The 14,108-nt window shown below is 35.6% G+C and overlaps 1 protein-coding gene across 2 annotated transcripts in view; it reads left to right on the plus strand.

The window, feature by feature from the left end:
• The window catches only part of VWA8 (von Willebrand factor A domain containing 8), a 390,434-nt gene that overhangs the window by 225,091 nt on the left and 151,235 nt on the right, over window positions 1–14,108 (plus strand). For both annotated transcript variants that reach the window (XM_023208911.1, XM_023208909.2), the window contains exons 23-26: window positions 478–613; window positions 3,183–3,302; window positions 8,861–9,066; window positions 10,692–10,843. In XM_023208911.1, the coding sequence (XP_023064679.1) occupies window positions 478–613; window positions 3,183–3,302; window positions 8,861–9,066; window positions 10,692–10,843 (614 nt within the window). The remainder of the gene's footprint in view (window positions 1–477; window positions 614–3,182; window positions 3,303–8,860; window positions 9,067–10,691; window positions 10,844–14,108) is intronic.

Here is a 14,108-nt window from a genome sequence, read left to right on the forward strand (position 1 = left end):
TGAGTAGCCACCTCTTCTGCCCTATCCATTTTGGGTCTATTACAATTGTATACTCTTTTAAGAGCTTTAACAAATTCAGTGTTCTAATGTCCACAATGATTGTAACGTCTCACCCTTCATGACTCCCATGGCACTTTCTCTATTTGTTATACTTGTTTTAAATCTCTCCTACTCTTGGGTGTGAGATGTTGTTGGGTATCACTACCATGGGAATAATTTTAATACTAAAATGAAATAAAAAGATTACTGTAGAGTTGGCAGTTTAGTAGCCACGTGAAGCTTTTGGTAGAAATCCCAAAATTTTGTTTCCAGCTCTGCTATAGATGTGTGTGTGTGTGTGTATGTGTGTGTGTGTGTGTGTGTACTCTCATAACTTAAATAAAGCCAGCTGTTATAAATTCAAAGCAGTAAGTAATGAAGTTTTAATAATGGCTGTCTTTCATTTAATTGTTTATGATAAATTTTCTGTCTTCAAAGGTTAAAGCAGTAAAGTTGGGTCACATTCTGGTAGTAGATGAGGCAGACAAAGCTCCAACAAATGTCACGTGTATTTTAAAAACTCTAGTAGAAAATGGAGAAATGATTCTAGCAGATGGAAGACGCATTGTTGCAAGTGAGTATTCTAAAAAGCAATGTTTCCTTTAATACATACAATGTTTATATCATAAAATCACAAACTTAGCTGGGTACTTATTTACAAATAATAAGCATAAGTTCAATATAACTTAAGTTGCCTGTATTGACAATCATTTATAAAAATTAATACATCTGAATCTAGCTTTGTCAGTTTTACTTTTACAGCCAGCAAGCATCTTTGAAATTTTTAGTAGTAGTATTAGTACAAATCAACTTTGTATTTTTCTACTCTGACAATACCAACATATAACCCTGGTACTCATCTCTCAATTATTTGTGTATGATTTTATTTTCAATTTGCTCATTATAATAAAAAATACTGGACTTTTTATTTTATAGGTACAGATATATGTGATGTAACACATGTATATATAAAGACATATATATTACACACACACTCCTACCTTAGGAAGAAGTTATCCTCTGTTTTTTATTATCTCCTGCCCCCCTCCCACACACACCCTTTTTGTTGTTATTGTTAGGAAAAAAAAATGAAGATAGATTAATCTTGTCAGTGTATTTAAACTACAAGGAGCAATTAAGTTTGTCTGATGCAATGTGAGACCATTTTCTAAATTTAAAATTTAAAATGTTTGTGTCCTGAAAGGACTTGAAAATCATTAACTAGCCATTGAAAATATATAGCCAACCAGAGTAACCAAACAAGTTGAGACTAATAACTAAAATCTTCAATACTCAAAGAGAGTATGTAAGGAAAACTCCATTAAAAAGGTGCAAGTGCATCACCACAGAGATATTCTGGGACAGCATCATTGCAAGATTGCCATTTTTGAGCCTGAACTTAGCACTAACAAAAGCATTCTAATATTTCAGTTTCACAATGATTTTATGCGAAAAATTAGAATTTGTGTTACCCTGAATAGTTTCTCTTAAAAAAAAAGATCATTCAGACTGTCAGAATTCTGCCTGCCCTTATGAAGCATTATGAGGACAGTGAAATGGAAAAGAAGAAGGAATTGCTGAAACACAATTGTAGTTTAAGAAATAATTATCTCCTGGCAACCCTCAACATTCTCTGATATATTTTTGAGGAATAGTCATTATAATTTTAAACTTAAGTATGATTGTAGCTGACGTTTTGAACAAGAGCACTTGAAGCTCTTTTGAATGTAGTTTCATGAACCATCACTTGTAGGGTTACGTTTTTCATTTTCTTTACTTTTTAAAATTTTCATTTTTTATTGTCATGTTTGTTTTGATTAACTGATTACATTTTGCCTGTAGCCACATACCCTTGTTATTTTCCACTACTAAGATTAATAGGGATCAGAGTTAAAACTATTGGTTGTATTGGTGTACATGAATATGTACATGCTGAAAGATTACTTTTTGGTATCATAAAAAAATGAGAGTAGGTTCTTCCAGACTCATCTCAAATAAAGCTGTAGGTACTTCACAACTATCCTTTTTTAAAGATGGGCAACCTAAGGGTAGAGTTTAAATAAATTAAGATAGCAAGTGGTTCTTCCTGAAATAACCTTAATAAAACTTTTACTATCTTAAATTATTTTCTGGACTTCCAATTCTATCTGAAGTGTACACTAGCCAGTAGAAATACCTTTCACATTTACACAAAGAAAGCCCCAGTCAACTTAAGATCACTTATTTTAAGAACTGTAGTACAATCACATGATTGGAAATAAATCAACATTGTACTAATTAGTTTGACGAGGTTTTTAAGACCTTTATTCTATTAACATGTATTTAGGTTGCAGGGTGCATGATCTAAACAGGAATAACTCCTTCGCTGCGTAATGGCGGGCTCTATGCAAAAGGATGTAGTTACTGATTTGATAAAAACTAAAGAAAGTTTGGATTATCCTTTAGCTATTCCTATTCCTTGAATTCTCTCTTATTATGGATTACTTTTTTTTTTTTTTTTTTTTTTTGAGACGGAGTCTCGCTCTGTCACCCAGGCTGTAGTGCAGTGCTGCGATCTCGACTGACTGCAAGCTCCACCTCCCGGGTTCACACGTTCTGCTGCCTCAGCCTCGTGAGTAGCTGGGACTACAGGCACCCGCCGCCACACCCGGCTAATTTTTTGTATTTTTAGTAGAGACACGGTTTCAACGTGTTGGCCAGGGTGGTCTTGATCTCCTGACCTCGTGATCTGCCCACCTCGGCCTCCCAAAGTGCTGGGATTACAGGCGTGAGCCACCGCGCCCGGCCTCCCTTATTATGGATTTCTATCTTTAATTTTTTTAAGGACTAACAACATCTCAAGCCAGGCTTAAGTACCGTAAGTCTACATTTGGACAAGGTTGCTTTTTTTTAGATGTACACTGAATGTATATAAGAGTGCAAGTTCCTGTATCATTTAGTATATGCTTTATCAGTGTTTGGTTCTTGAGCAAATTTTTTTCAAGAAAGTTTTTGTTTCTTCAACCAAGTTATCACAGCCAAATAGCTTAAAGCTTTTTATAATTGAACAGTATAACTATTTATGTTATCTTCAAGACTGTTCCTTGATATTTTTAAGAATTATTAAATATTGATAAAGAATAAATAGAAATTTTGTTTTTCAGATACTGCTAATGTGAATGGAAGAGAAAATGTTGTTGTGATTCATCCTGATTTTAGGATGATTGTTCTGGCAAACAGACCTGGATTTCCTTTCCTAGGCAATGATTTCTTCGGTACCTTAGGTAAAAACTGTAATGATAATAACAATACCAATAAAAACACTGCTGTAATGGCTGTCATTGAATGCTTATCATGTGCTATGCCACCATCATTATCACCTTGTGAAAATACTTATTATCCCCTTTTAGTGAAGAAAAATATCTGATATTCAGAGAGGTTTTTGTTTTGTTTTGTTTTTTTCCAAGATGGAGTCTTGCTCTGTCACCCAGGCTGGAGTGCAGTGGCATAATCTTGGCCCACTACATCCTCTGCCCCCTGGATTCAAGCAATTCTTCTGCCTCAGCCTCCCCAGTAGCAGGGATTACAGGCATGTGCCACTGGGCTTGGTTAATTTTTGTATTTTCAATAGAGATAAGGTTTCACCATGTTGGCCAGGCTGGTCTCAAACTCCTGACTTCATGTGATCCGCCTGCCTCGGCCTCCCAAAGTGATGGGATTGCAGATGTGAGCCACCCTGCCCGGCCCAGAGGGATTATTTTTTGATAGTGTCTGGGATAATGAGTAGTGGACTTGGGCTTCATATCTAAGTCTGTCTGATCCCAGAGTCTTTTTTCTTAAACCATTACACTATACTTTGTTGTTTAGGAACTCTTGGAATAAAACACAAAATGAGAAATGGTTTTACTTTTGTCACATCCCCCTAACCATGAAAAGGATTGAGGTCAGCTCTGAGAAGACTGATTCACATTGATCGGAGAGGCCCTGGGATAAACTTACTCATCGAAAGTCTTTAAGAAGGACTTCTCTTCTCTGTAGCAAGTATATCATTCTGGACTCTCACACTCAGTGTGAAGCAGGCCCAGTCTCTGAGTGAGATCTTCGATCTGGCAATTACCCATAAAGGAATTTATCCAAGGAATTTACCTGTACAATGTTTAAGTACAAGGATAGGCACTATAGCATTGTTTATAGTAGAAAGTATGCAAACAACCCTAATGTCCATCTAAATGGGACTGGATAAATAAATTCTTTTGTGTCCACACAGTAGAATGCTATGCAGCTGTTTAAAAACAGAGATAAGTTTACTGACGCTGCTATAAAAAAATAAGTACTCAAAATAGTAATTGAAACAATAAGTCAGTAAAGTGGGTATAGTAGTTTACCCATTCCTGTGTTTTGGAAAAGGCAGGAGGGATGGATACATGCATATGCTTGTATATGCACAGAATTTCTCCAGAAAGGTCCACAAGAATCTGATAAGCCGTTGTTTGCAATGGAAGTTAGGAATGGGAATATAAAATACTCAGTTATACTGTTTTGTAGTTTTTATTATGTACAGATATTACCTTAAAAGTTACTAACAATTCGTAGATTACTGATACACTTAGAAATGTAATAATGTAAACACACCAAAGAAAAGTTGTTTCTAATTGTAAAGAGGTTTGAGTTCTTTTATTGTTTATAGGTCACCCCTTATACCCCAAGTCACTCCTAATGCCTGTAAGAATACTCTCTGTTCTGTCTCCATCTTCTATCCACCTCCAAATCCTCATACTGTGCCATCTGCTCTTGTTTCTGTTATCTACCCCTATTCATCCTAGTCACTTCTTACTGATCTTTAGCACTTTGCTCACTTTCATTCTCTGCAACCCTACTCTTCTTTTGGAGTGGTTGCAATATATACATATCTGACCCATCCAACTCTCTGGCCTCTTGGCTCCTTGGATGTTTTTATTCCAGAGGTCTTATACCATATCTTAGCCATTCATGGCTAGTTTCTATAACTGACACTTCTATAACTTCTGTTTCCTATTCCTATTCTGTCTTCATTTGTCCTTGGGATTTTTATCTCATCCATGCATTCACCACCTCCAGTCTTTCCAGCTACTCCCTCTACTACACCAAATCCAACAACTCTTCAAATGTGTGAGAAGCTTCAATCCATTGATCCTACCACCTTTTCACTTACCCATCTTGATATATTTTCTTCTCCTTTACCTAAGCTTTTTTTTTTCTTACCTAGCTTCAATTCCATGATCTTTCACATTTATGACTCCCTTACATACATTCTTCAGCTTCCCTGTTCCTCTCTTAGCTTTTCCTGTGCACTTGGAACCCCTCTGCCCTGGTTACTGCCAACTCTCTGACAACATTGAACCTACACATGTACAGCTGAATGTGGTTAGAAAAAGCCCAAAACTGACCAATCTCATTTCACATCCTTAACAGTGGGCCTCAAGTGTCCCTAAATGCAATCACACTGTGCTTCGCTAGATCTTTCACTTTCCTCTTCTCATATGATAATTCTTATCTTCTCTCTCCTCACAGCTCCAACACTGCTGCATGAATTTCTTTTTGTTTTAAAATTATACAATACTTGAACATTCAATTACTGCAAGAGATTGAAATATAGAAGGGCTTATGGAGGGGAAAGGGAAATTCTCCTTCATTTTCCCACCAGTCTCATTCCTTTCCCATTGCTAACCAGGATTCAGTTTCCTGACTTTCTTTTAGATTTCTGTTACTTTCTCCTGTCTTCCTACTGCACTGAGAAAAATGAAAGCAATTAAAAACGAATGTCCACAGACTCCTACAACCAGGTCTTCCACCTACGATGTTCTGCTTTCCCACTTGTTGCAGGTCAACTGTTCACATTCCCATCTAGAGGGAGTCCCTCCAGATAAGCACCAGATCCCACCTTCTGAAGGTTGCTGCTCTAGCAGTTCTGCCCTCCCTCTTCTGTATCAGCAACTTCCCTATATTATTCCCATCTGCAAACAATCAAGCTATTTCCTTCATCTTCAAAACACACACACACACACACATACACACATACACACACACACCTCTTAATCTTACTCTTTTTGCCACCTATTGCTACTTTTTTTTCTTCTCTTTTGTAACAAAATTCCTCGCAGTTGTTTGTACTCAAAAGAGTTGTCTACACTTGCAATTTCCATTTCTTCTGCACCATCCTCACTTAAATTCATTCTAATCAGATTTTTGCTCCCATTACTCCACAAAAACGGTTCTTATCTAGGTTATTAGTGACTTTTCCTTAGCTAAATCCAGTGGTTGATTCTTAGTCCTCGTTATACTGAATCTACCAGCAGTATTTAATATATTATATAGTTGATACAGTTAGTCACTTTCTTCTCCTTGATGCATTTTCCTTCACTTGACTTCCAATACTTCTTCAAGTATGTTCTTGGTTTCTTACCTTAATAACTATTCCTGCTCAGCCTTATTTGTTGGAGCTTGTTAGAATGTCCCAAGCTCAGGCCCTGGTCCTCTTACCTATCTATACTCATTCCTTTAATAAAATCAGAATGCCTCATGTTTTAGACTACCAGTTATATGCCAGTTATTGCCAAATATTCATCTCCAGCCCAGACCTTCCTCCTGAACTTCACACTCATATCCAGTTTCCAGTTCAGTAGCTCCTATCTTGAATTTAACATGTCCATGATGAACTTACTTTTTTTTCTTAAACCTAATTTATAGTCTTTTGTAAATCTCTCTTAATGACAACTCCAAATTCGTTTTTTGTTTCTCTCTTTCACTTATGCTCTTTTCCATATATCCTGCAATGTTATTGGCTATACCCTCGAAATATATTCAGAATTATCCTGCTTTCCCCATCACCTCCATTTGCCGCCATTCTGATCTGAGCCACCATCATCTCTTACCTGGATTACTTCAAATAGTCCCCTAATGGGTCACCCTGCTTCCAGCCTTATTCTTGAACTGTGAAATATCTAAGGGTTTACTCTACTTTTAAGCTAACAAGTTAGCTTGCCACAGAAGGCTTTTATGGAAGAAGACACTAGACTCCTGAGTCAGAGACAAAAGAGGAATGAGTCTTCAGCAAAAGCAGTAGTCAAAGTATCAGCATTTGTGCTGCTTCCTCAAGCCCCAGTTCTCACAGGGCAACAGAAAGAGGGCCAAATGATAGCTGCACTTATAGTGAGATGCCTTACAGAAGAGGAATCTTGAGCTTAGGTAACCCAAATTACCTTCTTACAAAGAAAGAGGGGGAGAGAGAGAGTGAGAGAGAGAGAGAGAGAATATATCTTCCAAGGCCGCACTATGTGCTCTACAAATATTCTTGGAAATATAGTCAATGTGGTCATTGCCTCTGCTCACAAGGAATTTATCTTCCTATGCCCTTTTATGGTCTGTTCACAGCACAGTAGTCCACGCCTCTGCTAAAATCCTCGGTGGCTTCCCATTGTATTCTGAGTAGAGGTACAAGTATTTACAACAGTTTTCAGTGTCCTACACAGTATGTCTCCCACATCCTTCTATGTCTGTAACCACATGTCCTGTACTGCTTGGTGCTGCTCTGTCCACTTCCTCTATTCCATCTACTCTGCTCTCCTGCCTCTTCCTTCCACATGCCAGGTATGCCTGCCTTAAGGTCTTTGGATTAGCTGTACCAGCTGCCTGTAATGCTCTTCCCCCAGGTATCAACATTTGCTCAGATGTTACCTTCTCATGAGGTTTACCTGACTGACCTCCCCCAGCATCACCATTTCTACTGTCCTCATTAATCATGATTTGATGAGTGAATGAATGAGGGGTCAATTATCTTTTTATGTTAGTGATAAGTTTTATTTTCAGCAAAAAAGGCAAAAGCCATTCTTCACCTTTGTATTTGAAAAGCTTTAGTATATGAGATAAAATTTTGAAGATATCATGGCTTTCATTTTATTCAATTGCTTTTAAATACACACATACAAAATAATTGTTCAAATGGTTCCTAAATCAAAGTAAGATCTTATTGCTACCTTACTAGATATTGTCATTTTCTAAAATGAACATATTAAATAATGTAAGCCTATTAACTTTTACTTCCTTTGATCCCTGGTTTCTTAGATTATGAATCATAGAATTATTTTTCCAGTACATTCTCTTTTCCCTAAATTACAGATGAAATATTATGTTTCTATATTCTTTTTCTTGATTTTAATTTAGACAATATCCCTACAGGTTTACTTTACCAAAACTAACCTCTAAAGTATATTCTATAAATCTGCACAAGATACAGATTGTTTAGAGAGCGATGCTACTAATTCTCCCTTTTTTAGTGCATAAAGAAGCATTTTTATGAGATAGATGTATAAAATTTTTGAAGATACTCAACATCTGTTGAAGTTGAAAAGGCTGTCTCAGAACCATTTGAAGAATATATTCCCACTAATAGAAAAGGAATAAATTATCTAAACTCTGTGCATGTGCATTTTTTTAAGAAGTACTAATACAGGTCTGGAAAAATAAATTAGACTCAGTGCTTTTGGGGGAGGGAGTGGCATTGGCAGAGACTTAAAGGAGAATTTTTTTTTCCTCTTTGTATTGGAATATCTTCCCATGAACATGTTTTCAAGTATTACGTAAATTTTTTAACAAAAATAAATTCATGGAGATAAACCATTCATCACCCAGTTTTCTTTTCTTTTGCTTCAGTCATTTGCTTTCTTCTCTGTACCATCCTATTGTTGGATGGGCATTATATGCTTTGATGAGCAACCAATGGCTCTTTAAACAACCATTCCATTTTTTCCTGTGACATCTTAATGGATTCATTGCATGCTGAATGTGAGTCTTTTCTCTCCTTTAGGTGATATTTTTAGCTGCCATGCAGTTGATAACCCCAAACCCCACTCGGAGCTCGAGATGCTCAGACAGTATGGACCAAATGTGCCTGAGCCCATCCTTCAGAAGCTTGTGGCTGCCTTTGGAGAGCTGAGGAGTTTGGCTGACCAAGGGGTTATTAACTATCCCTATTCTACCAGAGAAGTTGTCAACATAGTCAAACATTTACAGGTAGGTATGGCACACACCTGTACATAAGAGCCATCACTCTCTTCTTTATTTTTTATTTTTTCAGACTGTACAGTTTGTACCAGAGTTTTTAATTTCCATAAATATAATAATGAGTCAGATTACATAATTCGAAATGTTTATAATCTAAGTTATAAATATAGTAGGCCAATGAATGTTATTATCTGTTCAGCTTTTAAATTAACTTTGGCAAAGTCTTCAGTCATTACCGAAGAGTTAGGAAATTTGGTGGAAGGCCGTTGTTAGAGGGCAGGTGAGGCAAGAGAGTGAGTCAGAGGGGAAACCTTCCTGTTCTGTTGTTAGGCTTTTTACAACAAGCATGTGGTATGTGAGTAAAAAATGTTTTTATTTTGAAACAAATCACATGGAGACAACAGCAAACAGAGTGGGAACTAACAGTACTGATTAAATACCTGTAAATACTGCAAGAAAATTTTATGAGATAGACTAGGCAGGAGAATGAAATTTCCTGTGACAATGTACAATGTGTTCTCCACCTTAGTAAATAAAACAAACAAATACAAAATGATATAAATCTTACTTACAAAACAAGTAAGTGTCTCCAAGCTAGCAGTCACAACCCAACAACTCTTGACTTCCGCCCTATCCCCAACCCTCCAAGAAAACCCTAGAAAGAAAAGTAGAAAGGTGGGGTGGGGAGAGTACACACAGGGGAAGATGTTGATCCAAGGATACAAAGTTCCAGTTAGATAGGAGAAATAAGTTTTTGAGATCTATTGCACGGCATGGTAACTGTAGTTAATAACAATGTAATGTATATTTTGAAATTGCTGAGAAAGTAGATTTTAAGTAATGGTTATACCATAAAGTGTGTTAAATGATGGATATATTAGTGTGATTTAACCATTCTGTAAGGCATGCATACGTTGGAATATCACATTGTACCCCATAAATATATACAGTTATTATTTGTCAATTAAAAACATGGAAAAAACAAGATTAAAAATAAAAGCTTTGTTCTGCCTATAAAACCATAAGTCCAGTTCAGCTAGCTCAGAACCCATCACCTAAAGAAAAGCAAAGCAGACCCAGGCAAGGACTCAGAGGACGTGAGCAGTGTAAATTCAGTTGTGGTCATACTTGTTTTCTTGCCCTCTACTGCTCCCTGTTCCTCTGTTGTTTGTACTTTGTAATGTTCTGTCCTTCTTTTCTTGTTGCTTTATCTTTTCTTCTTCATTTATTCACTGACCGACTTTTCTGAAAACTTCTGTATAGATATTTAACACGCTCCTTTACTTAACTAGCATTTTTTAACTGTTCGATCTGGTACTCATATTAAAGGCAAGAGATTTCAGAAAGCAGTGACAATGACTGACACCACGATCTAGGCACTGCTCTAACATTTGAGAGGAGGAACTCTTCCCCCTCAAATTCTGGCATTTATTTAAAAAGGAAAATATTGTTAAGTCATCTGAGCAAACATTAAAAGAGAAAAATGTCTGCATTCCTACTACCTGCTTATCTGACAAGGCCAGTAAATTTCTACTATAGTTCATTTGATCATTACTGTCCTATCCATTTCATAAATCTTTATAATGTTGTATATTTTATCACATGCATAATAAGGGAATTTTTTTTTAATACAGAAATTTCCCACCGAAGGTCTCTCCAGTGTAGTTCGAAATGTGTTTGACTTTGACTCCTACAACAACGACATGAGGGAGATATTGATTAACACATTACACAAATACGGGATACCTATTGGAGCAAAGCCTACCAGTGTGCAACTGGCAAAGGAGTAAGGCAAATTCACTGTTGATCAGTATTCTTCTGATTCTTAAATGCTGATAGTTCTTGATTTACCATTGCATTCTACAAAACTGATTTGCTATAGAAATTACTTTTATGAGTAAGCTTTTCAAATATATGTATACGTTGCTATTTGCTGGCTGCTTTTCAGTTAAATAGCATTATTTATAGGCCTGTAAATTGAAAATTTTGATTATTATGTATGTCCCATGAGTAGATGTAATACAGTCAAATAAAGGGAAATATTTGTTTCTTTAACAGTCTCAGTCCTTTTGTTGAATTATTATGAATATTACTATTTCATAATCCAGTGCACACCATTGTACAAACATGAAAACCACATAAAGAGATAATGTACATTTAGTTGATATGTTCTTATTTCTGTTACTATATATTTTCTTTATGATAATTTTCCAAATTTATGATCATGTTAACTAGAGAGATTTTTGGTTTCTTATGTTAGCTTCATAGATGAAAGAGGTAGTAAGAACTGGTGGGTTTATTTCATGCGAGCTAGTTGCCTACCCTTTATTTTACGATCATAGGCTGCTACTTAATGTTAGTTAAGAATCTTGCACATATGGTGTTGACCAGAAAAGTAATTGACAAAGTTTTTCAGTAGAGTAATTAAGTCAGCACAAATTCACTAGAAAATAGTTTTCAATATGCCTAACTTACGGATAATGCATCTAATACCATCTTTGTCTATAAAAATAGTTAATTATGAATTCATAGGGGATAATAATCACTTTTAAATTACTGTTCAATTTTAGCCCCAAATAGGAGACACTATCTTTCTGTAGACAAAATGTGTTAAATGTAAATATAAATCACTGATTATATATAAATATAAATCAGTGATTAGCAAAAAAAGGGTGCATATATATATATATATAAAATCTCGAAGGTGTGTATTCATCCACATTTATTGATTCTTTGAAGTCATTATAAAAACTTGTCAGGATATATGCCAATAGACATAAATTATTAAAGTATCAGGAACTTCTAAAAGAGAAACAAATATTTCCCTTCTGTGTTAAAAGAACAAGATGGACTTATCTTAGAAATTATATTGTTCATGCATTGGTTTATATTATTAATGAATAAGTAAATTATTTTCCAGAAAAATGACCGGGTGGCAACTGCAAATGCACACATCTTTTTGGCACAATGCTATTTTACTGATTGATTAGCAGTCCTTATGGGCATTTGAAACTAGGTCAGTAATTTAATGGGTGTAACATATTGTCTGTATAAGAGAGTTCAAGAAATTCTCTTTAATATGCAAGATTTCTATTAGACATTTTCTTTAATATGCAAACTTAAGTTATTTACTTCCTTTTTGCAAACTCTCTTTATTTTTAGCTGGAAATAAGATGGCTTTTATTACCATTAACAAATTTATATAATTAAAGTACTGACTTTATGGGAACTAAGCTCATGATTTTAAAACAATTTCTTTTTCTACTCTTGTACGACTATAAATAAAAATTAAAATACATATTAATTGGTAAGGTTAATCATGAGAAAATTTTTACTTCGAAAGCAATTTTAGTTTCTAAGGAAGAAACTAAAAATGGTTTAACTTATTCATTGTCATCCTCAGTTCTAAACAGAAAAATTCTTGCCATGGCAAGTTAATTCTAACTCTAGTGCTTATGAGTAGAAAGCAAAAGTACTTTGAGCCTGGAAACAAGTTGGTGACACTCTTGCGTTACAAGGGGATGGAAACAACTAGTTGTCCCCCAACCGCATATAGCTAGAAATAGACTTAAGCAGATGTGAAGGAAGAGTGAATTTTCCTTTTAGAAGGAGCTCATAGTAGGTTATAATTTCCACAGTCATTCAGAGCAATTTTTTCCTCATATGTTAATTGCAATAACTTAGGCAACTCAAAAGTAGTGTTCTTTTATTGCCCTTCATGAAATTCACAGGTTCCATAGCAATTTCTATCAAATTATCAGCCTTGTACTTAGAGAGAGTAGGATGACAAAGTGAACAAAGTAATGGCCTGGGAATTTAGCAGTTAGTCATATGTTTACCTGTCTACCCGGATCAGACATGGAAAAACAGGTGAAAAGAGCCCTCAAAGAGCTCACCATTCTGTTTTGGTCATTTGAATTTAGAGAAGTTACTTAACTAATTCTCTATTGGTATAGAGGGCCTTTTCTTATAAATAGCATATCTATTTGATTTTTTAAAATATTTTAAAATATTAAGGAAGTACACTGGGAGAAATTATTTTTAAAAATAATTGATCTACCATCTAAATCAGGACATTTTTGAGAAAGGCAGGGGAAGCTGTTGACAATAATTCTATAAAAAGTGTAAAATAAGACTGCCCTGGCCAAGCCATAATATGTGATTATCTTCATTGTAGATCATCAGTAAAGTTCCTTTCTATTCTAACATCGTTTGAATTTTAATGTATTCTTAATGTTTATCTCATCTGTAGAAACAAACTTAAAAATATGTGATACTAATACTTTTCATTCCCCCTCTCCGCCCCTGCCCCCCAAGTAGTGTACTGTTGATGGTAATCACATAGACCACTGAGAAGTTAGTCTTCCCCATGCAGTCTTTGATTTCACTTTGACTTTTCTAGACCTTTTGCTAAACCAGTTCTTCTAGGCTGCTTCTACCCAGCTCTGCAGGTGCTGTTAGTGAGGAAGATACACATTGGATTTCAGTTCCTAAGGAAGAAGGATAAAATGGTTCAGAACTATTAGTATCTTTTTGCCCTGAATGAACAGTTCTCACTACAACTTAATTTTCATGTTCTCTAATCCAACTGCAATGCTTATTGATGGGAGTGAAGTTACACTGAAACTAGAACAAGATGATCATACCCACACTTAGGGTGGGGATGGAAAGATAATTGGCCACCCACTACATATAGCTAAAAACAGATATAAGGCAGATGTTTTAGAAGGGGGAATTTTTTTACATGGGCCGAGATAATACTAAACCACTGTTTGTATAGTTGTCTATAGCACCTTCTTCCTCAACTGCAATCAGAATATACTTGTCTGTTCAGTAGTGGTGATGTTATTTTTGTGTTCTTTTGCAAAATTCCCAAAAAGAGAGACGCTGTCACTTTCCCTTTTGTTCTCCTAAAGAGTGCAGTGATGTTATCTATGTCACAGGTCTCTGCACATTTTTTAAAAGCCCAATGTGATAAGGTGAATTTAACTTGTCTTCTTTAATAAACTTTTGCTAAACCTGGTATTTTTAGACTGAGTCTTATTGGGTGG

This window comes from Piliocolobus tephrosceles, chromosome X (genome assembly GCF_002776525.5).
Source record: "Piliocolobus tephrosceles isolate RC106 chromosome X, ASM277652v3, whole genome shotgun sequence".
Lineage (NCBI taxonomy): Eukaryota > Metazoa > Chordata > Mammalia > Primates > Cercopithecidae > Piliocolobus > Piliocolobus tephrosceles.